Source organism: Chiloscyllium plagiosum, unplaced genomic scaffold (genome assembly GCF_037043375.1).
Source record: "Chiloscyllium plagiosum isolate Xiang-an unplaced genomic scaffold, Cpla_swu_hap1 HiC_scaffold_28, whole genome shotgun sequence".
In the NCBI taxonomy this organism is placed as follows: Eukaryota; Metazoa; Chordata; class Chondrichthyes; order Orectolobiformes; family Hemiscylliidae; genus Chiloscyllium; species Chiloscyllium plagiosum.
The window spans coordinates 27359119-27386743 of NW_028270166.1; the positions used below are offsets into that span (position 1 = coordinate 27359119).

A 27625-nucleotide genomic window follows, 5' to 3' on the forward strand; every position below is an offset into this window, starting at 1 on the left:
GATTGCAAACCAGGTGAGATTATTCAACAAATCTTTTTGAAAGAGAAATTTTAGTTGCACATTACTTTTTTTTAATGTAATTATGTTTGATTTTATTGCCTGTAGCTCAATGACCTGTTCAAAAACAGCAGCATAAATGCTACGTTCTCCAGTTGCAGATTTCAATCACTCAGGTAAGAAATATTATAATTTATATGTAATATTGACACTGATCTTGCACTTGAATCTTGAAGATTACAGTGAATGAGAAATTAACTGTTATCTAGAAGGAAAAAGTTGTTGTTATTACAGTGAATGGATGTGTAATGAAATGTTGCTTGCACAGAGTTTTCCTTTGCTGACAAATGAGTTGCCTCTAAACATTGCCCTCCATTGGTGATATGGTGACTACTTTGGATCAAAGTTCCTCCCTTTGATGCTAATCTTCTTTCAATATTTTGCAGCATGGTCGATGGTGACAGAAGCACAGTGACGGCAATGTGTTCCTTCAAAAATGATTCCACCATTCAGAACATCGATAGAGTGCTTGTGTATCATGTGTTTGAAAATAAGACCGACAATTTATCGATGTTGGGGCCATACACATTGGACAAAGACAGCCTGCATGTAAATGGTAGGTATCCAGTCAATATTCAGACTACTCTTTGTTTGTCTCACATGCTATGTATTGACAAATGGGTATTCAGTGTTCTAATGCATTATCCCAAGCACCACTTGCAATGGAAGGGAACTGGTCCAAAGTCACAATTCAAATCCTCTACCATGAGTTGATCAGAAAGACAGAGTCTGTGTTGGACCATGCAATGTTTTTGGTGACAAAGAATATAACATATGTAATACCTCAGTGTGCTCAAAATTGCATTTATGCAGATTGCGGGATTAAGACTAGATTCTCTGCATTGTGCTAATAATCTGGTAGTATGTCAGCACCAGAAATTCTTTTGGCACAGGATTGTACCATCTATTACATCACACAATGAATCAGAGCTCTGGGATTGAGTTTAGAAATTTTTTGAACTCTTCCAAAAGAGGCTCACACAACGTACTGTATTTCTTTGTCCTCTTGAAAGAAAGAAGACAAAACATAACTGAAAAATATATAATATTCTCAGACAGTTCCTCTTCGACTTTTGCCACTATCTTTTAATGTTTGCCGACACACAATAAATGATGATTTTTGCTATACATATCCCTCGTCCACAATTTGCTTGCAATTTTGAAATTACATTTACCGGAATATCTTCTCAAAGATCTGATATAATTTAGTGTACATTTCAGACTGATGATATTAGAGAACATTATAAGTTATTATCATCACTGATCAACAACATGCTAATGAAACATTCAGCTCTTTGAGTTGAAATTAAATGTGTTCCCAACATTGAACAAATAAACATTTCCAAAAAAAGGTCCACAAGCCTCCTCAGCGATGTTAATGGCACCTGACATTTCTTAGTTTCATCTTAAAGCTGTTCCTGGAGTCATTGTCATTGATCCGATTGGTTGTTCTCTCAGTGTTAGTTCAGTTGTTACACGTTTAATTAGCGAGATACATTATGCTAACCTTGTGACTTTCTATTGTTACCAGATTACCATGAGGCACAACTTCTGACCAGTGAGTAAATACATTTCAACTTGCTCAGAAAGATTTTCTGCTTGTGCAAATTTTTCTTTTTCTATTTACGAAGTAGATGTTGTGGTCTAATGAATGGTTCATCAGGTGTATCATCAGATTATTTTGACCTTAATACACATTAACCTGGAGATGAATAGGTAAAGTCCTACTGGTTGATGTCAGTGTGTTGATATTGACAGCACTGAAGAGGTAGCTGGTTAGTTTCAATGAATTCAGGGAGAAGGCTTGTTATCTTTCTTTACATTAAGGCAACCGATTTGGGTTAAATAAGCATTAACTGTTGAATTCAATTTTTATGGAATCTCTCATGGATCTTGTTCACTTAATCTGTCCAATATTTCATCAACAGACTCTCACTCTTCCAATATATTCTCAATTTGTTTCTTGTGTGGGATAGACTATTTTTCTCTTTTTCCACAGCTGCAATTCCACTTGTTACTCCAACAGAGGAACCAAAGTTTACTGACTACAATGTGACATTTATTATAAGTAGTCCATCATTCCAAGACATTGACTCAAACTCTTCCAAACAGACAGGCAAGATTGTAAATGAGGTGAGATCATTCTATTTGAAGAAGAAATTATAGTTCCAGACTTCTTTCGTCGCTTTACCTAATGTTTTGTTTTCTTTCCGTGTAGCTCGAAGAACTATTCAAAAACAGCAGCTTCAATGCTACGTTCTCCAGTTGCAGATTTCAATCACTCAGGTGAGAAATATTGCGTTTGCAATATTTAGAATGATCTTGAGCTAGAGTCTTGCTCATGGAGTATTGACAGTTATCCAGAAGGAAGAAGTCCTTGTTATTATATAAAACGGATGTGCAATGAAATAGTCATTGCATGGAGCTTTGCTGTGCTGACAAATGATTCGCCTGTAAAACCGGTCCTCTATTGAAGTGATGATTTTTATCTTGGTGATGTGGAGACTACATCAGATCAAAGTTCCTGCCTGTCATGCTAATCTTCTTTCAATGTTTTGCAGCATGGTCGATGGGGACAGCAGCACAGTGACGGCAATGTGTTCCTTCAAAAACGATTCGACCATTCAGGACATCAATAGAGTGCTTGTGTATCATGTGTTTGAAAATCAAACGAAAGACATTTCGAAGTTGGGGACATACACATTGGACAAAGACAGCCTCTATGTAAATGGTAGGTATCCAGTCAATATTCGGCCTTCTATTTGTTAATCTCACATGCTATGTATTGATGAATAGGCAGACAGTGTTCTAATGCATTTTCCCAAGCACCACTTGCAATGGAAGGGAACAGGTGCAAAGTCACAATACAAATCCCCTAACATTAGTTAATCAGAAGAACAGAGTCCATGTTGTACCAAGCAATGTTTTTGGTGACAAAGAATATAATTTGCATAATATCTCACTGAGCTCAAAATTCCATTCATGCAGTTTGTGGGATTAAGTCTAGATTCTCTGAATTGAGCACATAATTTGGCAGTATGTCAGCACCATAATTTCTTTTTGCACTGGTTTGTACTATCTATTACATCACAGACTGAATCAGAGCTCTGGAATTGAGTTTAGAAATTTTTTGAACTCTTCCAAAAGAGGCTCTGACAACTAACTTTATTCCTTTGACCACTTGAAAGAAAGAAGGCAAAAGAGAGTATTCTGAAAAATGTATTATATTCCCAGACAGATCCTCTTCGACATTTGCCGCTATCTTTTAATGTTTGCCAACACAAAATAAATGATGATTTTTGCTTTATGTATCCCTAGTCCACAATCTGCTTTTAATTTTGACATAACATTTAAAGGAATATCTTCTCAAAGATCTGATATAATTGAGAGCAGACATCAGACTGATGATATTAGGGAATATTATAAATCAATAATCACTGATCAACAACATGCTAATGAAACATTCAGCTCTTTGAGTTGAAATTAAATGTGTTCCCAACATTGAACAAATAAACATTTCCAAAAAAAGGTCCACAAGCCTCCTCAGCGATGTTAATGGCACCTGACATTTCTTAGTTTCATCTTAAAGCTGTTCCTGGAGTCATTGTCATTGATCCGATTGGTTGTTCTCTCAGTGTTAGTTCAGTTGTTACACGTTTAATTAGCGAGATACATTATGCTAACCTTGTGACTTTCTATTGTTATCAGATTACCATGAGGCACAACTTCTGACCAGTGAGTAAATACATTTCAACTTGCTCAGAAAGATTTTCTGCTTGTGCAAATTTTTCTTTTTCTGTTTACGAAGTAGATGTTGTGGTCTAATGAATGGTTCATCAGGTGTATCATCAGATTATTTTGACCTTAATACACATTAACCTGGAGATGAATAGGTAAAGTCCTACTGTTGAAGTCAGTGTGTTGATATTGACAGCACTGAAGAGGTAGCTGGTTAGTTTCAATGAATTCAGGGAGAAGGCTTGATATCTTTCTTTACATTAAGGCAACCGATTTGGGTTAAATAAGCATTAACTGTTGAATTCAATTTTTATGGAATCTCTCATGGATCTTGTTCACTTAATCTGTCCAATATTTCATCAACAGACTCTCACTCTTCCAATATATTCTCAATTTGTTTCTTGTGTGGGATAGACTATTTTTCTCTTTTTCCACAGCTGCAATTCCACTTGTTACTCCAACAGAGGAACCAAAGTTTACTGACTACAATGTGACATTTATTATAAGTAGTCCATCATTCCAAGACATTGACTCAAACTCTTCCAAACAGACAGGCAAGATTGTAAATGAGGTGAGATCATTCTATTTGAAGAAGAAATTATAGTTCCAGACTTCTTTCGACGCTCTACCTAATGTTTTGTTTTCTTTCCGTGTAGCTCGAAGAACTATTCAAAAACAGCAGCTTCAATGCTACGTTCTCCAGTTGCAGATTTCAATCACTCAGGTGAGAAATATTGCGTTTGCAATACTTAGAATGATCTTGAGCTAGAGTCTTGTTCATGGAGTATTGACAGTTATCCACAAGGAAGAAGTCATTGTTATTATATAAAACGGATGTGCAATGAAATAGTCATTGCATGGAGCTTTGCTTTGCTGACAAATGATTCGCCTGTAAAACCGGTCCTCTATTGAAGTGATGATTTTTATCTTGGTGATGTGGAGACTACATCAGATCAAAGTTCCTGCCTGTCATGCTAATCTTCTTTCAATGTTTTGCAGCATGGTCGATGGGGACAGCAGCACAGTGACGGCAATGTGTTCCTTCAAAAACGATTCTGCCATTCAGAACATCGATAGAGTGCTTGTGTATCATTTATTTGAAAATAAGACTGAAGATGTTTCGATATTGGGGTCATACACATTGGACAAAGGCAGCCTCTATGTAAATGGTAGTTATCCAGTCAATATTCTGCCTAATTGTTGGTTTGTCTGAAATGCTATGCATTGATAAATAGGTAATCAGCATCCAATGCATTATACTAAGCACCACTTGTGATGGAAGGGATTATGTGCAAAGTCACAGCTCAAATACCCCTACATGTGTTGGCCAGAAGGACCGGGACCATGTTGGATCATGCAACTTTTTGCTGACTGTGAATATAATTTACACACCTCTCTGAGCTCAAAATAGCATTTGTGGAGATTGTGGGAATAAGCCTAGATTCTCTGTATTGTGTAATAATCAGATAATATGTCAGCACCATAAATTCCTTTTACATTGGATTGTACCATCTATTGCATCCCAAACTGAATCATAATTCTGGATTAGAGTTTAGAAATTTTTTGAAGTCTTTCAAACTTACTCTATTTCTTTGTCCCCTTGAAAGAACGAAAGAAGGCAAAAGAGACTATTGTGAAAAATGTATTAAATTCACAGTCAGTTCCTCTTTGAGTTTGGCACTATCTTTTAACAGCTGCAAACTCAAAATACATGAAGCTATTTACATGTTAAACTCAGTCCTCAATTTGTTTGGAATGTGCTGTAATATTTAGAGCAATATCTGCCAACAACCATGAAATGACGTATTGCACATCACACAGGAGGTAGCAAGAAACATTACAGATTAAGAATTACATTTCAACAACTTGCCAATTAAATGTTTGGCTCATTTGAAATTTGGCAACATAATGTGGTACTTCAAAATAATTGTGTCCGCATAATAACAGATTTATGATAATATCTGTAAATTCCTCACATGATGTTATTTACATTGACCGTTCTCACATTCATCTGAAATGTCTTCTCAGAGACTGGGCATTGATCGGATTGGCTACTTTATCGTATTACATCTTTTCATTCACATTTATTTAATGAGACACATTGTTAAAGACTTGTCTGACAACACGATGCTCTTTTTGTTCCAGATTATCATGAGGCACTTCTTGTAACCAGTGAGTGGAAACTCGTTTTCTTTATGTTTTGGAATATTTTTACCCGTCCGCATTTATTTCAATTCTGCCAAGATCACGTTGTGATTTAATGGATGATTCAGTCAGAGTAACCTTATTATTTTGAATTTGCCTTGTTTATATTATAGTTGATTCGGTAAATGAGTATTGTTTAAAGTTAGTGTGTTGCAATTGTCAGCACTTATGCAGAAGCTGGTAAGCTTGCACAAGTTCAGGGCCAATACTTGACATCTTTCTTGTCATCAATACAGCAGGCCTAGATTGAATAATAATTAACTCTCTAAACCAATTTTCATGGGATCTCCCATTGTTCCTCGTAAATCTGGTCACTATTTCAGCAATAGGCTCTTGTTCTTCCAATGCATCCTCAGTGTATTTGTGTGTGTGAGATAAACTGTTTTCCTCTTTTTCCACAGCTGTTGTTCCACTTGTAACTCCAACAGAGGAACTCATACTTATTGATTACAATCTGACATTTATTATAAGTCGTCCATCATTCCAAGACATTGAATCAAACTCTTCCAATCAGACAGGCATGATTGCAAACCAGGTGAGATAATTCAACAAATCTTTTTGAAAGAGAAATTTTAGTTGCACATTACTTTTTTGTAATGTAATTATGTTTGATTTTATTCCCTGTAGCTCAATGACCTGTTCAAAAACAGCAGCATAAATGCTACGTTCTCCAGTTGCAGATTTCAATCACTCAGGTCAGAAATATTATAATTTATACGTAATATTGACACTGATCTTGCACTTGAATCTTGAAGATTACAGTGAATGAGAAATTAACTGTTATCTAGAAGGAAAAAGTTGTTGTTATTACAGTGAATGGATGTGTAATGAAATGTTGCTTGTACAGAGTTTTCTTTTGCTGACAAATGATTTGCCTCTAAACATTGCCCTCCATTGGTGATATGGTGGCTACTTTGGATCAAAGTTCCTCCCTTTGATGCTAATTTTCTTTCAATATTTTGCAGCATGGTCGATGGTGACAGAAGCACAGTGACGGCAATGTGTTCCTTCAAAAATGATTCCACCATTCAGGACATCGATAGAGTGCTTGTGTATCATGTGTTTGAAAATAAGACCGACAAGCTTTCGATGTTGGGGCCATACACATTGGACAAAGACAGCCTGCATGTAAATGGTAGGTATCCAGTCAATATTCGGCCTACTCTTTGTTTGTCTCACATGCTATATATTGATGAATGGGTAGTCAGTGTTCTAATGCATTATCTTCTAGGAGAAAGTGAGGACTTTAGATGCTGGAGATCAGAGCCGAAAATGTGTTGCTGGAAAAGCACAGCCGGTCAGGAAGAAGAGCTCATGCCAGAAACGTCGATTCTCCTGCTCCTTGGATGCTGCCTGACCTGCTGCACTTTTCCAGCAACACATTTTCAGTTCTAATGCATTATACCAAGCACCACTTGTAATGAAAGGGAATATGTGCAAAGTCACAATTTAAGTTCCCTAACATTAGTTGGTCAGAAGAACAGGGTCCATGTTGGACCATGCTGACAATGAATATAATTTATGCAGCACCTCTCGGAGCTCAAAATTGCATTTGTGAAGGTTGTGGAATTAAGCCTAGATTCTCTGTATTCTGTTAACAATCAGATAGTATGTCAGCACCATAAATTCCTTTTACACTGGAGTGTACCATGTATTGCATCCCAAACCGAATCATAATTCTGGAATTGAGTTTAGAAATTGTTGGATTTCTTTCAAACTTATTCCACTTCTTTTCCCCTTGAAAGAAAGAAGGCAAAAGGGACTATTGTGAAAAATGTATTAAATTCTCAGTCAGTTCCTCTTTGAGTTTGGCACTATCTTTTAACAGCTGAAAATGTGTTGCTGTAAAAGCGCAGCAGGAATCGGGCTCATGTCCGAAATGTCGATTCTCCTGCTCCTTGGATGCTGCCTGACCTGCTGCGCTTTTCCAGCAATACATTTTCAACTCTGATCTCAAGCATTGCAGTCCTCACTTTCTCCTACTATCTTTTAACACCTCCACACTCAAAATACATGAAGCTATTTACATGTTAAACTCAGTCCTCAATTTGTTTGGAATCTGCTGTAATATTTTGAGCAATATCTGCTAACAACCATGATATGACGTATTGCACATCACACAGGAGGTAGCAAGAAACATTACAGATTAAGAATTACATTTGAACAACATGCCAATTAAATGTTTGGCTCATTTGAAATTTGGCAACATAATGTGGTACTTCAAAATAATTGTGTCCGCATAATAACAGATTTATGATAATATCTGTAAATTCCTCACTTGATGTTATTTACATTGACCGTTCTCACATTCATCTGAAATGTCTTCTCAGAGACTGGGCATTGATCGGATTGGCTACTTTATCGTATTACACCATTTCATTCACATTTATTTAATGAGACACATTGTGATAGACTTGTCTGACAACACGATGCTCTTTTTGTTCCAGATTACCATGAGGCACTTCTTGTAACCAGTGAGTGGAAACTTGTTTTCTTTATTTTTTGGAATATTTTTACCCGTCCGCATTTATTTTAATTCTGCCAAGATCACGTTGTGATTTAATGGATGATTCAGTCAGAGAAACCTTATTATTTTGAATTTGCCTTGTTTATATTATAGTTGATTCGGTAAATGAGTATTGTTTAAAGTTAGTGTGTTGCAATTGTCAGCATTTATGCAGAAGCTGGTAAGCTTGCACAAGTTCAGGGCTAATACTTGACATCTTTCTTGTCATCAATACAGCAGGCCTAGATTGAATCATAATTAACTCTCTAAACCAATTTTCATGGGATCTCCCATTGTTCCTCGTAAATCTGGTCACTATTTCAGCAATAGGCTCTTGTTCTTCCAATGCAACCTCAGTGTATTTGTGTGTGTGAGATAAACTGTTTTCCTCTTTTTCCACAGCTGTTGTTCCACTTGTAACTCCAACAGAGGAACTCATACTTATTGATTACAATCTGACATTTATTATAAGTCGTCCATCATTCCAAGACATTGAATCAAACTCTTCCAATCAGACAGGCATGATTGCAAACAAGGTGAGATAATTCAACAAATCTTTTTGAAAGAGAAATTTTAGTTGCACATTACATTTTTTTAATGTAATTATGTTTGATTTTATTGCCTGTAGCTCAATGACCTGTTCAAAAACAGCAGCATAAATGCTACGTTCTCCAGTTGCAGATTTCAATCACTCAGGTAAGAAATATTATAATTTATACGTAATATTGACACTGATCTTGCACTTGAATCTTGAAGATTACAGTGAATGAGAAATTAACTGCTATCTAGAAGGAAAAAGTTGTTGTTATTACAGTGAATGGATGTGTAATGAAATGTTGCTTGCACAGAGTTTTCCTTTGCTGACAAATGACATGCCTCTAAACATTGCCCTCCATTGGTGATATGGTGACTACTTTGGATCAAAGTTCCTCCCTTTGATGCTAATCTTCTTTCAATATTTTGCAGCATGGTCGATGGTGACAGAAGCACAGTGACGGCAATGTGTTCCTTCAAAAATGATTCCACCATTCAGAACATCGATAGAGTGCTTGTGTATCATGTATTTGAAAATAAGACCGACGATTTATCGATGTTGGGGCCATTCACATTGGACAAAGACAGCCTGCATGTAAATGGTAGGTATCCAGTCAATATTCAGACTACTCTTTGTTTGTCTCACATGCTATGTATTGACAAATGGGTAGTCAGTGTTCTAATGCATTATCCCAAGCACCACTTGCAATGGAAGGGAACTGGTCCAAAGTCACAATTCAAATCCTCTACCATGAGTTGATCAGAAAGACAGAGTCTGTGTTGGACCATGCAATGTTTTTGGTGACAAAGAATATAACATATGTAATACCTCAGTGTGCTCAAAATTGCATTTATGCAGATTGCGGGATTAAGACTAGATTCTCTGCATTGTGCTAATAATCTGGCAGTATGTCAGCACCAGAAATTCTTTTGGCACAGGATTGTACCATCTATTACATCACACAATGAATCAGAGCTCTGGGATTGAGTTTAGAAATTTTTTGAACTCTTCCAAAAGAGGCTCACACAACGTACTGTATTTCTTTGTCCTCTTGAAAGAAAGAAGACAAAACATATCTGAAAAAAATAATATTCTCAGACAGTTCCTCTTCGACTTTTGCCACTATCTTTTAATGTTTGCCGACACACAATAAATGATGATTTTTGCTATACATATCCCTCGTCCACAATTTGCTTGCAATTTTGAAATAACATTTACCGGAATATCTTCTCAAAGATCTGATATAATTTAGTGTACATTTCAGACTGATGATATTAGAGAACATTATAAGTTAATAATCACTGATCAACAACATGCTAATGAAACATTCAGCTCTTTGAGTTGAAATTAAACGTGTTCCCAACACTGAACAAATAAACATTTCCAAAAAAAGGTCCACAAGCCTCCTCAGTGATGTTAATGGCACCTGACATTTCTTAGTTTCATCTTAAAGCCGTTCCTGGAGTCATTGTCATTGATCCGATTGGTTGTTCTCTCAGTGTTAGTTCAGTTGTTACACGTTTAATTAGCGAGATACATTATGCTAACCTTGTGACTTTCTATTGTTACCAGATTACCATGAGGCACAACTTCTGACCAGTGAGTAAATACATTTCAACTTGCTCAGAAAGATTTTCTGCTTGTGCAAATTTTTCTTTTTCTGTTTACGAAGTAGATGTTGTGGTCTAATGAATAGTTCATCAGGTGTATCATCAGATTATTTTGACCTTAATACACATTAACCTGGAGATGAATAGGTAAAGTCCTACTGTTGAAGTCAGTGTGTTGATATTGACAGCACTGAAGAGGTAGCTGGTTAGTTTCAATGAATTCAGGGAGAAAGCTTGATATCTTTCTTTACATTAAGGCAACCGATTTGGGTTAAATAAGCATTAACTGTTGAATTCAATTTTTATGGAATCTCTCGTGGATCTTGTCCACTTAATCTGTCCAATATTTCATCAACAGACTCTCACTCTTCCAATATATACTCAATTTGTTTCTTGTGTGGGATAGACTATTTTTCTCTTTTTCCACAGCTGCAATTCCACTTGTTACTCCAACAGAGGAACCAAAGTTTACTGACTACAATGTGACATTTATTATAAGTAGTCCATCATTCCAAGACATTGACTCAAACTCTTCCAAACAGACAGGCAAGATTGTAAATGAGGTGAGATCATTCTATTTGAAGAAGAAATTATAGTTCCAGACTTCTTTCGTCGCTTTACCTAATGTTTTGTTTTCTTTCCGTGTAGCTCGAAGAACTATTCAAAAACAGCAGCTTCAATGCTACGTTCTCCAGTTGCAGATTTCAATCACTCAGGTGAGAAATATTGCGTTTGCAATACTTAGAATGATCTTGAGCTAGCGTCTTGCTCATGGAGTATTGACAGTTATCCACAAGGAAGAAGTCATTGTTATTATATAAAACGGATGTGCAATGAAATAGTCATTGCATGGAGCTTTGCTGTGCTGACAAATGATTCGCCTGTAAAACCGGTCCTCTATTGAAGTGATGATTTTTATCTTGGTGATGTGGAGACTATATCAGATCAAAGTTCCTGCCTGTCATGCTAATCTTCTTTCAATGTTTTGCAGCATGGTCGATGGGGACAGCAGCACAGTGACGGCAATGTGTTCCTTCAAAAACGATTCTGCCATTCAGAACATCGATAGAGTGCTTGTGTATCATTTATTTGAAAATAAGACTGAAGATGTTTCGATATTGGGGCCATACACATTGGACAAAGGCAGCCTCTATGTAAATGGTAGTTATCCAGTCAATATTCTGCCTAATTGTTGGTTTGTCTGAAATGCTATGCATTGATAAATAGGTAATCAGCATCCAATGCATTATACTAAGCACCACTTGTGATGGAAGGGATTATGTGCAAAGTCACAGCTCAAATACCCCTACATGTGTTGGCCAGAAGGACCGGGACCATGTTGGACCATGCAACTTTTTGCTGACTGTGAATATAATTTACACACCTCTCTGAGCTCAAAATAGCATTTGTGGAGATTGTGGGATTAAGCCTAGATTCTCTGTATTGTGTAATAATCAGATAATATGTCAGCACCATAAATTCCTTTTACATTGGATTGTACCATCTATTGCATCCCAAACTGAATCATAATTCTGGAATAGAGTTTAGAAATTTTTTGAAGTCTTTCAAACTTACTCTATTTCTTTGTCCCCTTGAAAGAACGAAAGAAGGCAAAAGAGACTATTGTGAAAAATGTATTAAATTCACAGTCAGTTCCTCTTTGAGTTTGGCACTATCTTTTAACAGCTGCAAACTCAAAATACATGAAGCTATTTACATGTTACACTCAGTCCTCAATTTGTTTGGAATGTGCTGTAATGCTCCCACGAGGAGGTTGAACAGTTCATCCACTACACCAACACCTTCCACCCCGACCTCAAATTCACCTGGACAGTCTCGGACTCCTCCCTCCCCTTCCTAGACCTTTCTGTTTCTATCTCAGGCGACCGAATCAACACGGACATCTACTACAAACCTACCGACTCCCACAGCTACCTGGACTACACCTCCTCCCATCCTGCCCCCTGTAAAAACGCCATCCCATTCTCCCAATTCGTTCGTCTCCGCCGCATCTGCTCCCAGGAGGACCAGTTCAAAATACGTACAACACAGATGGCCTCCTTCTTCAAGGACCGCAATTTCCCCCCCGACGTGGTCGACGGTGCCCTCCACCGCATCTCCTCCACTTCCCGCTCCTCCGCCCTTGAGCCCCGCCCCTCCAACCGCCACCAGGACAGAACCCCACTGGTCCTCACCTACCACCCCACCAATCTCCATGTACAGCGCATCATCCGCCGTCACTTCCGCCACCTCCAAACAGACCCCAGCACCAAGGATATATTTCCCTCCCCTCCCCTATCAGCTTTCCGTAGAGACCACTCCCTCCGCGACTCCCTTGTCAGATCCACACCCCCCACCGACCCAACCACCACTCCCGGCACCTTCCCTTGCAACCGCAGGAGGTGCAACACTTGCGCCCACACCTCCCCCCTCACTTCTCTCCAAGGCCCCAAGGGAAACTTCCATATCCGCCACAGATTCACCTGCACCTCCACCCACATCATCTACTGCATCCGCTGCAGCCGGTGTGGCCTCCTCTATATTGGGGAGACAGGCCGCCTACTTGCGGAGCGATTCAGAGAGCACCTCTGGGCCACCCGGACGAACCAACCCAACCAACCTGTGGCACAGCATTTCAACTCCCCCTCCCACTCCACCGAGGATATGCAGGTCATTGGACTCATCCACCGCCAAACCACAACAACCCGACGGTCGGAGGAGGAGCGTCTTATCTTCCGACTGGGAACCCTCCAACCACAGGGGATGAACTTGGACTTCACCAGTTTCTTCATCCCCCCTCCCCCCACCTTGTCTCAGCCGGATCCTTCCAGCCCGGCACCGCCTTCCTGACCTGCAGTCTTCTTCTTGACCTCTCCGCCTCCACCCTACTCCGACCTATCACCCTCACCTTGACCTCTTTCCACCTATCACATTTCCAACTCCCCTCCTCCAAGTCCCTCCTCCCTACCTTTTATCTTCTCCTGCTGAACACTCTCTGCTCATTCCTGAAGAAGGGCCTGTGCCCGAAATGTCGAATCTCCTGTTCCCTGGATGCTGCCTGACCTGCTGTGCTGTTCCAGCAATAAAGTTTCAACTGTAATGTTTAGAGCAATATCTTCCAACAACTATAATATTACGTATGGCACATCACACAGGAGATTGCAGAAAACTTAACAGGTTAAGAATTACATATCAACAACATGCCAGTTAAATGTTTGGCTCATTTGACTTTTGTTAATGTAATGTGGTACTTCAATTTAATTGTGGTCCCAATGTTGCACAAAGTACAGGGTAAAAACAAGGACTGCACAAATTACTGTTTTCACAAAAACGTCAGAAAAGTCCTCACTTGATGCTATTTACATTGTCTGTTCTCACATTCATCTGCAAGGTCTTCTCGGAGACTGGGCATTGATCAGATTGGCTGCTATTAACATCTTATGCCATTTCTTGCACATTTATTTATTGAGACACATTGTGATAATCTTGTCTGACAACATGATGTTCTTTTTGTTCTAGATTACCATGAGGCACATCTTCTAACCAGTGAGTAGAAACTATTTTTCATCATTTTGGGGAATATTGTTTGTTCATCCATATTTATCTCAATTATACCAAGATTATTTTGTGCTTTATTGACTGATTCATTCCGAGTATCCATATTGGGCTTTATACTGATCAACTTACAGTTGACTAGGTAAACAACAGTCGGTTGAAGTTAGCATATTGCAATTGTCTCACTTCTCCAGCAGCTGGTAAACCTGCCTATGTCCAGAGTGAATACTTGACATCTTTCTTGTCATTAATGCAGCAGATTTAGATTGAATAATAATTAATTTTTGAAATCCATTTTCATGGGACCTCCCATTGTTCCTGGCAATTCTGGTTACTATTTCAGCAATAGAGTCTTGATCTTCCAATACATCTTCAGTATGTTTCTGTGTGTGGAGTAAACTGTTTTCCTCTTTTTCCACAGCTTTAATTCCACTTTTAACTCCAGCAGAGGAACCAAATCTGACTGCCTACAATGTGACATTTATTATAAGTAGTCCATCATTCCAAGATATTGAATTAAACTCTTCCAATCAGACAAGCTTGATTGAAAATGAGGTGAGATAATTCAACAAATCTATTTGAAGGGGAAATTTTTGTTTCACGTTTCTTTTGCTTCTTGATGTAAATATGTTTGATTTCATTTCCTGTAGCTCAATGATCTGTTCAAAAACAGCAGCATAAATGCTACGTTCTTCAGTTGCAGATTTCAATCGCTCAGGTAAGAAATATTACAACTCATATGCAATATTGAGAAGGATCTTGCACATGAGTCTTGCACTCAGAACATTACAGTGACTGATAAATTAATAGTTAACCAGAAGGAAGAAGTCATTGTTATTATACGGCATGGATGTGTAATGAAATGTTGATGGCAAAGAGTTTTCTTTGCTGACAAATGATTTATCTATAAAAATTTCCCTCCACTGAAGTCATCATGTTTATTTTGGTGATGTGGTAACTACATCAGATCAAAGTTCCTCCCTTTGATACTAATCTTCTTTCAATGATTTGCAGCATGGTCGATGGTGACAGCAGCACAGTGACGGCAATGTGTTCCTTCAAAAATGACTCTACTATTCAGGAAATTGATAGAGTGCTTGTGTACCATGTGTTTGAAAATAAGTCGAAAGATGCTTCGACGTTGGGGCCATACACATTGGACAAAGACAGCCTCCATGTAAATGGTAGTTATCCAGTCAATATTTTGCCTAACAGTTTGTTTATCTCACATTGTATGCATTGACAAATAGGTAAACAGAGTCTCATGCATCATACCAACCACCTCTTGCAATGGAAGGGAATTTGTGCATAGTAACATTTCAAATCCCCTAATATTATCTCAAGCACCACTTGCAATGGAAGGGAACAGGTGCAAAGTCACAATACAAATCCCCTAACATTAGTTGATCAGAAGGACAGGGTCTATGTAGACAAAGAATATCTAGTCTCAAAATTGCAACCATGCAGATTGTGGAATTAAGCCTAGATTCTCTGTATTGTGTTAATAATTTGACAGTATGTCAGCACCATAAATTCTTTTTACACTGGATTGTAACATCTATTGCATCCCAGAACCAATCATAATTCTGGAATTCAGTTCAGAATCCTTTGAACTCTTTTAAAAGAGTGTCAGACAACTTCCTTCATTTCTTTGTCCCCTTGAAAGCAAGAAGACAAAAGAGACTACTATGAAAAATGTATTAAATTCTCAGTCAGTTTCTCTTTGAGTTTGGCACTATCTTTTAACATCTGCACATGTAAGTATTTATATGTTACACCGAGTCCTTAATGCATTTGGATTTTGCTGTAATATTTAAAGCAATATCTTTGAACAACCATGATATCACACATTGCACATTTCACACAGCAGATGGCTGGAAACAATGCAGATTAAAAATTACATTTCTACAACATGCCAATTAAATGTTTAGCTCATTTGACAACTGTCAATGTGATGTGGTTCTTCAAATTAATTGTGGTTCCAACATTGCACAACTGACAGTTTTCACAAAAACATCTGGAAATTCCTCATTTGATGTTATTTATATTGACTGTTTTCACATTCATCTGAAAGGTCTTCTCGGAGACTGGACGTGGATCAGCTTGGTTGTTATTGACATCTTACATCATTTCTTGCACATTTATTTAATGAGACACATTTTGATAGCTTTGTCTGACAGTGTGATGTTCTTTTTGTTGCAGATTACCATGAGGACCGTCTTATAACCAGTGAGTTGAAACCATTTCTCTTTTTTATTTTGAAATATTGTCTGCTTGTCCACATTTATCTCAATGCTCTCAACATTGTCTTGTCATTTAATTAATGATTCAGTCAAAGTTTCCAGATTATCTTCGGCATTATACTGATTAATTATAGTTGAATAGGTGAATGTGTATTGTTTAAAGTCAGCGTGCTGCGATTGTAAGCATTTATGTGGTAGCCGGTATGCTTGCACAAATTCAGGGGCAATGCTTGACATCCTTTCTGTCACTAATGCAGCAGATTTAGATTGAATAATAATTAACTCTTGAAATCAATTTTCATGTGATCTCCCGTTGCTGCTGATAAATCAGGCCACTCCTTCTCCAATAGGCTCTCGTTCTTTCAATACATCCACAGTCTGTTTCTTTGTGTGGGATAAACTGTTTTCCTCTTTTTCCAAAGCTGCAATTCCACTTGTTACTCCAACAGAGGAACCAAAACTTACTGACTACAATGTGACATTTACTATAAGTAGTCCATCATTCCAAGACATTGAATCAAACTCTTCCAATCAGACAAGAATGATTGTAAATGAGGTGAGATAATACTACAATCTATTTGGAGGTGAAATTATACTTCCAAACCTCTTTCGTCTCTTTACCTAAAGTATGTTTTGTTTTCTTTCCATGTAGCTTGAAGAACTATTCAAAAACAGCAGCATAAATGCTACATTCTCCAGTTGTAGATTTCATTCACTCAAGTAAGAAATATTGCAATTCATATGTAATATTTACAACGATCTTCAGCTTGCATCTTGCAATCTGAAGATTACATGAATGCTAAATTAACAGTTATCCAGAAGGAAGAAGTCATTATTATGACTTGGAGTGGATGTGCAATGAAATGTTGATTACACAGAGCTTTGCTGACAAATGTTTTGCCTGTCAAAACTGTCCTCCATTGAAGTCATCGTCTTTATCTTGATGACGTGGTGACTACATCAGATCAAAGTTCCTACCTTTGATGCTAATCTTCTTTCAATATTTTGCAGCATGGTCGATGGTGACAGAAGCACAGTGACGGCAATGTGTTCCTTCAAAAACGATTCGACCATTCAGGACATCGATAGTGTGCTTGTGTATCATGTGTTTGAAAATAAGACCAAAGACGTTTTGAAGTTGGGGCGATACACATTGGACAAAAACAGCCTCTATGTAAATGGTAGTTATCCAGTCAATATTTTCCCTAACTTTGTTTATCACACTTCCTATGTATTGATAAATAGGCAAACAAAGTCTCATGCATTATACCAAACACCTCTTGCAATGGAAGGGAACATGTGTAAAATCACAGTTTAAATCCCCAAACATTAGTTGGTTAGAAGGATAGAGTCTATGGTGAACCATGCAATGTTTTTGCTGGCAAAGGATATTGTTTATGCAACACCTCTCTGAGTTCAAAATTGCATTCATGCAGATTGTGGGATTAAGTCTAAAATCCCTCTACTGTGCTGACAGTATATCAGCACCATAAATTCTTATTAAACTGGATTGTAACATCTATTGCATCCCAGAACAAATCATAATTTTGGAAGTGTGTTCAGACAATGTTTTGAACTTTTTCAGAAGTATATCAGACACCTCACTCCATTTCTTTGTCCCCTTGAAAGAAAGAAGACAAAAGAGACTATTGTGAAAAATGCATTAAATTTTCAGTCAGTTCCTCTTTGAGTTTGGCACTACCTTTTGACATCTGCACACACAACATACATGAAGGTATTTATATGTTACACTCAGTCCACATTTTGGGTTTTGTTGTAATATTTAGAGCAATATCTTCAAAAACCATGATATCACACATTGCATATTTCACACAGGAGATAGCAGGAAAAATTACATATTAATAATAACATATCAACAACATGCAAATGAAATATCCGGCTCATTTGATTTGAAATTAAATGCGCTCTCAACACTGAACAAGTAAACATGTCCACAAAAAATTTTTACTAACCTCCTCAGCAATGTTACTGGCACCTTGACAGTTTTTAGTTTCATCTTAAAGCTCTTCTTGAAGTCATTGACATGATCCGATTGGCTGCTCTTTCAGTGTTAGTTCAGTTGTTACATGTTTAATTAGCGAGATACATTATGCTAACCTTGTGACTTTCTATTGTTTCTAGATTACCATGAGGTACAACTTCTGACCAGTGAGTAAATACATTTCATCTTGCTCAGAAAGATTTTCTGCTTGTGCAAATTTTTCTTTTTCTGTTTAGGAAGTAGATGGTGTGATTTAATGAATGATTCATCAGGTGTATCATCAGGTTACCTTGGCCTTAATACACATTAACCTGGAGATGAGTAGGGAAAGTACTATTGCTTGAAGTCAGTGTGTTGAAATTGACAGTACTGAAGAGGTAGCTGGTTAGTTTCAATGAATTCAGGGAGGATGCTTGTCATCTTTCTTTACATTAATGCAACTGATTTAGATTAAATCATAATTAACTGTTGAATTCAATTTTTACGGAATCTCTCATGGATCTTGTCCACTTAATCTGTCCACTATTTCAACAACAGGCTGTCACTCTTTCAATATATTCTCAGTTTGGTTCTTTGTGTGAGATAGATTATTTTCCTCTTTTTCCACAGCTGCAATTCCACTTGTTACTCCAACAGAGGAACCAAAACTTACCGACTACAATTTGACATTTATTATAAGTAGTCCATCATTCCAAGACATTGAATCAAACTCTTCCAATTTGACAGGCATGATTGTAAATGAGGTGAGATCATTCAACAATGTATTTGAAAAGTAAATTATAGTTCCAAACCTTTTACGTCTCTTTACTGAAAGTATGCTTTGTTTTATTTTCCTGTAGCTCAATGAACTATTCAAAAACAGCAGCATAAATGCCACATTCTCCAGTTGCAGATTTCATTCACTCAAGTAAGAAATATTGCAATTCATATGTAATATTTACAATAATCTTGAGCTTGAGTCTTGCACTCAGAACATTACATGAATGCTAAATTAACAGTTATCCAGAAGGAAGAAGTCATTGTTATTACACAAAATGGATGTGCAATGAAATGTTGATTGCACAGAGCTTTGCTTTGCTGCCAACTGATACACCTGTCAAAATTCTCCTCTATTGAAGTCTTTATCTTGGTGATGTGGTGACTATATCAGATCAATGTGGCGACCTATGGTGCTAATCTTCTTTCGATGTTTTGCAGCATGGTCGATGGTCACAGCAGCACAGTGACGGCAATGTGTTCCTTCAAAAATGATTCTACCATTCAGGACATCGATAGAGTGCTCGTTTATCGTGTGTTTGAAAATAAGACCAATAATGTTTCAAAGTTGGGGCCATACACATTGGACAAAGACAGCCTCCATATAAATGGTAGGTATCCAGTCAATATTCGGCCTACTCTTTGTTAATCTCATATGCTATGTATTGATGAATGGGTAGTCAGTGTTCTAATGCATTATCCCAAGCACCACTTGCAATGGAAGGGAACATGTACAAATCCCTGAACATTAGTTGGTTAGAAGGAAAGAGTCTATGTTGAATTATGCTGACAAAGAATATCATCTATGCAACACCTCACTGAGCTCAAAATTGCATTCATGCAGATTCTGGATTAACCTTAGATTCTCTGTATTGTGCTAATAATCTGGCAGTATGTTAGCACCATAAATTATTTTTAAACTGGATTGTAACACCTATTGCATCCCAGAACCAATCATAATTATGGAAATGTGTTCAGAATTTTTTTTGAACTCTTTCAAAAGTATGTTAGACAATTTACTCCATTTCTTTGTCTCTTGAAAGAAAGAAGACAAAAGAGACTACTGTGAAAAATGTACTAAATTCTCAGTCAGTTCCTCTTTGAGTTTGGCACTATGTTTTAACATCTGCACACACAAGATACATGAAGGTATTTACATGTTACACTCAGTCATTTAGAATTTACTATAATATTTGGACCATTATCTTCTAAAAACCATGATATCATCCAATGTACATTTCACACAGGAGATAGCAGGAAACATTTCAGATTAATAATAACATCAACAACATTCTAATGAAATATTCAGCTCATTTGACTTGAAATTAAATGTGTTCCCAACACTAAACAAATTAATATGTCCTCAAAAAGGCCTACAAACCTCCTCAGCAATGTTATTGGCACTTGACAGTTCTTAGTTTCATCTTAAAGATGTTGTTGGAGTCATTGACATTGATCCAATTGGTTGGTCTTTCAGTGTTAGTTCAGTTATTACACATTTCATGAACAAGAAACATTATGCTAACCTTGTGATTTTCTATTGTTTCTAGATTACCATGAGGCACAACTTCTGACCAGTGAGTAATTGCATTTCATCTTGTTTGGAAAGATTTTCTGCTTGTGCAAATTATTCTGTTTTTGGTTAGGAAGTATACATTGTGATTCAATGAATGATTCCTCAGATGCATCATCAGATTACCTTGGCCTTAATTCTGATTATCTTGTAGAGGAATAAGTAAAGTACTATTGCTTAAAGTCAGTGTGTTGAAATTGACTTAGTCTGTACACAAGTTCAGCAACAGGCTCTCACTCTTTCGATACATTGTCTGATCATTCATGAAGTAACTTTCGAGTGAATAATAATTAATTGTTGAAATCAATTTTCATACGATCTCCCATTGCTCCTGTCAAATATGGCCACTATTTCAGCAATAGGCTTTCGTTCTTTGTGTGGGATAAACTGTTTTCCTTTTTTTCCACAGCTTCAATTCCACCTGTAACTCCAAGTGGAGAACCAAAACTGACTGACTACAATGTGACATTTGTTATAAGTACTCCATCATTCCAAGACATGGAATCAAACTCTTCCAATCAGACAAGCATGATTGCAAATGAGGTGAGATAATTCAACAAATCTATTTGAAGGGGAAATTTTCATTTCACATTTCTTTTGTCTCTTTGCCTAAGTATGTTTTGGTTTCTTTCCTTTAGCTCGATGGATTATTCAAAAACAGCAGCATAAATGCGACGTTTTCCAGCTGCAGATTTCATTCATTCAGGTTAGAAACATTGCAATTTATACACAATATTTACAATGATCTTGCACTTGAGTCTTGCTCTCAGAACATTACAGTGATTGATAAATTAATGGTTATCCATAAGGAAGAAGTTATTATTATTGCAAAGATCAGATGTGCAGAGAAATGTTCATTGCACAGAGCTGTGCTTTGCTGACAAATGATGCACCTGTAAAAGTTGTCCTCCACTGATGTCATCATGTTTCTCTTGGTGATGTGATGGCTCCATCAGATCCAAGTTCCTACCTTTGATGCTAATCTTCTTTCAATATTTTGCAGCATGGTTGATGGTGACAGCAGCACAGTGACAGCAATGTGTTCCTTCAAAAATGATTCTACCATTCAGGACGTCGATAGAGTGCTTGTGTATCATGTGTTTGAAAATCAAACGAAAGATATTTCGAAGTTGGGGCCATACACATTGGACAAAGACAGCCTCTATGTAAATGGTAGTTATCCAGTCAATATTCTGCCTAACTCTTTGTTTGTTACATATGCTCTGTTCTCATGAATGGGTAGACAGTGTTCTAACGCATTACACCAAGCACTACTTGCAATGGCAGGGAACATTTGCAAAGTCACAATTCATGTCTTGTACCATTAGTTGCTCAGAAGGACAGAGGCTATGCTGGATAGTGCAATTTTTTTGCTGACAAAGAATAATATGTACAGAATAGCTCTCTTAGCCAGATATTGTATACATTCCAATTGGACGATTGAGGGAAGAATCCATGCACCATTTTAATACTGTGACAATATGACAGCAGCATAACTTCTTATTATGCTGGATTGTATCATCTGTTGCATTTCAGAAGAAATCATAACTCTGTAATTGAGTTTAAACATTTTTGAACAATTTCTGAAGTTTCAGGCATCTTATTCCATTTGTTTATGCCCTTAACAGAAAGAAAGCAAAAGAGATCACTGGAAAAAACATATTAAATTCTCAGTTAGCTCCTGTTTGCACTTGACATTCCTTTTTGATGTCTTCACACACAAAATAAATGAAGGCTTTTGCATGAGATACCCAGTCCACAATTTGTTTTCGATTTCACAATAATATTTATACTAATATTTTCTCAAATTCTTGATCTGGTTTATTTTACATTTTTGATGGAGACTGCAGGAAATGTTCCAAATCAATAATTATATTACACCAACATGCTAATTCAATGGTTTACTCATTTGACTGCTGTCGAGAATGTGGAGCTGGAAAAGCACAGCAGGTCAGGCAGTATCCCAGGAACAGGAGAATCGACGTTTTGGGCATAAGCTTTTCATCAGGCCTGAAGAACAGCTTGTGCTCGAAATGTTGATTCTCCTGCTCCTCGGATGCTGCCTGACCAGCTGTGCTTTTCTAACACCACACTCTCGACTCTGATCTTCAGCATCTGCAGTCCTCACTTTCTCCTCATTTGACTGCTGTCAAGGTGATGGGGTTTTCAACTGAATGTGCTCCCAACATTGAACAAATAAAAGTTTCCATAAAATGTCTTAACATTCCTCCCCGGATGTTACTGACATTCAACAGTTCTTACATTCTCCATAAAACTGTTTTTGGAGTCGTTGTCATTGATTGGATTGGTTACTATTAGCGCATCAATTCAATTATTGCACCTTTAATTCATGAGAAACATTGTGATAACCTTGTGTAGCGACTTGATCATCTTTTTGTTTTAGATTATCATGAGGCACGTCTTGTAACCAGTGAGTATTGATACTTTTCTTATTGTCAGGAAATGGCTTAAATTCATGTAAATTTATCTTTTTTTTGTAAAGATTGTGGTATAATTTTATGAATAATTCATTTGTAGCATCATCATATTATTTTGGCCTTAATATTGATGAATATTTAGAATAGTAAGTCAAATACAATGGGTTGAAGTGAGTGTGTTGAAATTCCTCAATGCAATAGTTTAGATTATTTACAGTGTGGAAACAGGCCCTTTGGCCCAACAAGTCCACACCGACCCTCCAAAGAGTAACCCACCCAGATCCATTTCCCCCTGACCAATGCACCTAACACTATGGACAATTTAGCATGGCCAATTCACCTGACCTGCACATCTTTGGACTGTGGGAGGAAAACGGAGCACCCGGAGGAAACCCACGCAGACATCGGGAGAATGTGCAAACTTCACACAGACAGTCACCCGAGGTGGGAATTGAACCTTTGTCCCTGGTGCTGTGAGGCAGCAGTGCTAGCCACTGAGCCACCATGTGCCCCATGGTTAGCTTCCATGCAACTTGGGAAGAATGTTTGATATATTTCTTGTCATCAATATTCAATGTATCAATTAATGCATCAATATTCAATTACTACTTGAAACCAATTTTCATGCTATATCCAATATATTGGTTAATCTGGCTAGTCTTTCCACAGTGGGGTATTCTTCTTCTCTGGTAAGTTTCTTTCCTTGCGTAGAATTAATAGTTTTCCTCTTTTCCTACAGCTGCATTGCCACATGTAACTCCTACGGCGGAACCAAGTCTTATTGACTATAATGTAACATGTATTATAAGTAGTCCATCATTCCAAGACATTGAATCAAACTCATCCAGTCATACAAGAATGATTGTAAATGAGGTGAGATCATTCTATAAATCATTTCTGAGAAGACATTCCTTCCAAATTTCTTTTGTTTTGACCTAAATTATGTTTTTCTTCCTTTCCCTATAGCTCGATGACCTTTTCGAAAATAGCAGCATAAATATAACATTCTCCAGGTGCAGGTTTCATTCATTCAGGTAAGTAATATTGCCACTTATACAAAACATTTGCAATGATCTTGCACTGGACTCTTGCACTCAGAATATTGCAGTTAATGTTTCAATATTAATGTGTGAATTAATTTGCCAACATTGACAAATATTTAGAATGAACAAGATGTCACTTACAAAGAATGGATCTGCAGAGAAAGGTTGTTTTTCTTTGCTGACAAATGACTTCCATCCTAAAATTATCCACTCCTAATTCTTGTCTTTGTTAGAATGATTATTATGTTGCATCAAAGTTCCTGCCTTTGATGCTAATCTTTGTTTAATATTTTGCAGCATGGTAAATGGTGACAGCAGCGCAGTGACAGCAATATGTTCCTTCAGAAATGATTCTACCTTTCAGAACATTGACAGAGTCCTTGTGTATCATGTGTTTGAAAACAAGACCAAAGATGTTTCTAAGTTGGGCCCATACACTTTGGACAATGACAGCCTCTATGTAAATGGTACTCATCCAGTCATTACTTAATTTAGGTTCTGTGTGGTCAGTTCATATATAGGCACAGTTGTTGTGTAGAATACTAAGCATCTCTTCAAATGTGAGGAAATGAATGCAAAGATTTTTATTACTGGTGTCACACATGCTGAGATACAGTGAAAAGTATTGTATTGCATGCCAACCAGATAAATCATACTGTACATAAGTACATCAGGGTAGTAGAACCGAATGCAGAAATAGTGTTACAGCTACAGAAAAAATGCAGAGAAAAAGCATCTCTAGTGCGTGATAGAAGAGAGTGGAAGAGAGTATCGTATTTAACTAAATATTATAGTATTTAATAATTAAGATTATTTATGACATGACAATAAGATGAATTGTGGTACCTTCCTGTGACACTTCTATCTTTTTACATTTCTAGATTACCACGAGACACGTCTTGCAAGCAGTAAGTATGCTTAATGATGAATTTGTGAGGAATAATCAACATTCCAGCATAACTACTCTAATTAAAAATTTGTTTTATATTTGCTATGCCATTCTATATTAAACACTCCATTCATGGAAGTTATTTTGGACCGAATGACTCCAGGTTATTCCTGAATGGCAGGATTGATACACAGTGAGAGAGACTGAATCAATTGGGACTATATTCACTAGGGTTTAGAAGAATGATGGGGGTCTCAGGTAAACTTATGAAAGTCTGGCTGTATTGGATTGGGTAGATGCAGGAAGGATGTTCTTGATGTCCAGGGAGTCCAGAACCAGCCATCACAGGCTGGGGTAAGGATTTGAGAACAGAGATGATTTTGTCACCCAAACAGAGGTGAGTCTGTGAAATTCTCTGCCAGAGTTCCTAAGTTCATTAAGATAATGGAGGAGTATTAGGCCATTTGATTGTGGCTGATATGCTCCTCACCCTATTTTCCTGCCTTCTCTCCATATCCCTTCAACATATTACCAATTAAAAATCTGTCTAACTCCTCCATAAACTTACTCACTGTCCCAGTATCCATCACATTATAGGGTAACGAATTTCACAGATTAGCAACCCTTTCGGTGAAGTAGTTTCTTAACTCTGTTTTAAATTTTCTACCCCTAATCCTAAAACAATGACCTCTCATCTGAGAATGCCCCACAAGAGGAAGCATCCGTTCCATGTCTATTTTATCCACACCTTTTATCATCTTGAATATCTTAATTTGATCTCCTTTCATTTTGCTAAATTCCAGAGTGTATAGGCCTAAACTGTTTAATCTCTCTTCATATGACAAACCCCTCCTCTTTGGGATCAATCTAGTCAACCTCCTCTGAACTGCTTCCAATACCACTACATCTTTCATAAAATGAGAGGACCAAAACTGTGCACAATACTCCAGGTGCCATCTTACCAATATAGTTGCAACAATACGACCTTGCCTTTATATTCTTTTTCTTTAACTATAAAAGCCAATCTTCCATTCACTTTTTTTATTATCTGCTGTACCTACATTCCAGTTTTCTATGACTCATGAACGAGGACACCTAGACGCCTCTGCACTGGAGCACCTCCCGGTCTCTCCCCATTTAGATAATAAGTCACCTTCCCATTTTTATCAACTAAACTGCATGACCTCGCACTTATCCAAATTAAACTCCAACTGCCACATTTTGGCCCACTCTCCTAACCTACATATATGTATTTGTGAGGTTCTTATTTCCTCATTGCAATTTACTGTCCTGCCTATTTTTGTGTTGTCTGCAAATTTGGTTATAGTGCTTTCTATCCCCGCATCCAAGTCATGGATTGTAAATAGCTGGGGTCCGAGCCCTATGGCATCCCACTAGTTACATCTTGCCATCCAGAAAAATGCATTTATTCTGTCAGTCAGCCATTCACCTATCCAAGCTAATAAATTAACCTAAAACTCAGATGGTCCAACCTTGTGAATTCATCTTTTGTGTAGCACCTTATCAAATGCCAGAGAAAACATTTGAGGCCAAAACATTGAAGACTTTTAAGAATGAGTTGGGTGGAGTTCTTAGATTAAAGTGATCAAAGCTGGGGAAAACTTAGAACAGGGAACTGAGATGAATGATCAGCCATGATCATATTAGATTAGATTGCATTACATGGTGGAAACAGGCCCTTCGGCCCAACAAGTCCACACCGACCCGCCGAAGCGTAACCCACCCATACCCCTACATTTACCGCTTACCTAACACTACGGGCAATTTAGCATGGTCAATTCACATCTTTGGACTGTGGGAGGAAACGGGAGCACCCGGAGGAAACCCACACAGACACGGGGAGAACGTGCAAACTCCACACAGTCAATCACCTGAGGTGGGAATTGAACCCGGGTCTCTGGCACTGTGAGGCAGCTGTGCTAACCACTGTGCCACCTATTGAATAGAAGAGCTACCTTGAAAGGCTGAATGGCCTACTCCTGCTTATATATTGTATATATGATGAGAACAAGTGTCACCATGAATCAACTCTTGCAAGCACTGAGTATAAGTAATTAGAATATGTTTCTGTTCAGTCACAGAGCATCCAAGCATTATATCAAATAAAACATGGAAGTACCTTTAATGTGAGATGTCCAAGTATAGAGAAGTTTTGGGATATCCTTTCTCCACTAATTTAAAATAGTTAATACTTCTACTTGGTAAAAATACGTACATTTAATTATTTTCGTATTTGCTGAGAACTGAACTATTATTTTTTTCTTCCACAGCTGTGATCCCTGTTTTAAGTGTGACAACGACTCCAGAAAAGAAACTGAGACCTATTGACTATAATGTGACCTTCATAATAAATAGACCAGGATTCCAGCAAATTCAGTCAAACTCCATTTTAGAGACCATGAAAATTGGAAAAGTGGTAAGTAAGAAAGGTAGGAAGTTTTTGGCAGTATCTTC

The 27625-nt window shown here is 37.5% G+C and overlaps 2 protein-coding genes and 1 long non-coding RNA gene across 3 annotated transcripts in view; all 3 read left to right on the top strand.

The window, feature by feature from the left end:
• Nucleotides 1-2619: 2619 nt before the first annotated feature.
• On the top strand, nucleotides 2620-5008 carry LOC148142517 (mucin-16-like). The gene is made up of 5 exons (XM_087975844.1): nucleotides 2620-2788; nucleotides 3766-3792; nucleotides 4233-4366; nucleotides 4452-4519; nucleotides 4795-5008. The coding sequence occupies exons 1-5, from the start codon at nucleotides 2620-2622 to the stop codon at nucleotides 5006-5008; spliced, it is 612 nt and encodes a 203-aa protein (XP_087831970.1).
• A 931-nt stretch (nucleotides 5009-5939) lies between these two features.
• On the top strand, nucleotides 5940-6665 carry LOC148142518 (uncharacterized). Its single transcript, XR_015751919.1, has 3 exons — nucleotides 5940-5967; nucleotides 6402-6535; nucleotides 6628-6665. It is a non-coding gene; the product is annotated as an uncharacterized LOC148142518 (long non-coding RNA).
• Nucleotides 6666-6999: 334 nt separating this feature from the next.
• LOC122539219 (mucin-16-like) overlaps nucleotides 7000-27625 on the top strand; it is a 59569-nt gene continuing 38943 nt past the window's right edge. Inside the window, exons 1-29 of the mRNA XM_087975845.1 lie at nucleotides 7000-7135; nucleotides 8909-9042; nucleotides 9135-9202; nucleotides 9473-9642; nucleotides 11081-11214; nucleotides 11300-11367; nucleotides 11643-11812; nucleotides 14171-14197; nucleotides 14628-14761; nucleotides 14857-14924; nucleotides 15221-15390; nucleotides 16409-16435; nucleotides 16872-17005; nucleotides 17102-17169; nucleotides 17461-17630; nucleotides 18592-18618; nucleotides 19061-19194; nucleotides 19291-19358; nucleotides 19649-19818; nucleotides 20758-20784; nucleotides 21190-21323; nucleotides 21419-21486; nucleotides 21784-21953; nucleotides 23185-23211; nucleotides 23958-24091; nucleotides 24185-24252; nucleotides 24559-24728; nucleotides 25143-25169; nucleotides 27442-27587. Of these exons, the coding sequence (XP_087831971.1) occupies nucleotides 7000-7135; nucleotides 8909-9042; nucleotides 9135-9202; nucleotides 9473-9642; nucleotides 11081-11214; nucleotides 11300-11367; nucleotides 11643-11812; nucleotides 14171-14197; nucleotides 14628-14761; nucleotides 14857-14924; nucleotides 15221-15390; nucleotides 16409-16435; nucleotides 16872-17005; nucleotides 17102-17169; nucleotides 17461-17630; nucleotides 18592-18618; nucleotides 19061-19194; nucleotides 19291-19358; nucleotides 19649-19818; nucleotides 20758-20784; nucleotides 21190-21323; nucleotides 21419-21486; nucleotides 21784-21953; nucleotides 23185-23211; nucleotides 23958-24091; nucleotides 24185-24252; nucleotides 24559-24728; nucleotides 25143-25169; nucleotides 27442-27587 (3048 nt within the window). The remainder of the gene's footprint in view (nucleotides 7136-8908; nucleotides 9043-9134; nucleotides 9203-9472; nucleotides 9643-11080; nucleotides 11215-11299; nucleotides 11368-11642; nucleotides 11813-14170; nucleotides 14198-14627; nucleotides 14762-14856; nucleotides 14925-15220; nucleotides 15391-16408; nucleotides 16436-16871; nucleotides 17006-17101; nucleotides 17170-17460; nucleotides 17631-18591; nucleotides 18619-19060; nucleotides 19195-19290; nucleotides 19359-19648; nucleotides 19819-20757; nucleotides 20785-21189; nucleotides 21324-21418; nucleotides 21487-21783; nucleotides 21954-23184; nucleotides 23212-23957; nucleotides 24092-24184; nucleotides 24253-24558; nucleotides 24729-25142; nucleotides 25170-27441; nucleotides 27588-27625) is intronic.

Coding starts and splice junctions, on each gene's coding strand:
- LOC148142517 (XM_087975844.1), top strand. CDS start 2,620: ATGGTCGATGGGGACAGCAGCACAGTGACGGCAATGTGTTCCTTCAAA. Junction 3,793..4,232: donor TGAGGCACAACTTCTGACCA/GTGAGTAAATAC, acceptor CTTTTTCCACAG/CTGCAATTCCACTTGTTACT. Junction 4,520..4,794: donor TGCAGATTTCAATCACTCAG/GTGAGAAATATT, acceptor AATGTTTTGCAG/CATGGTCGATGGGGACAGCA.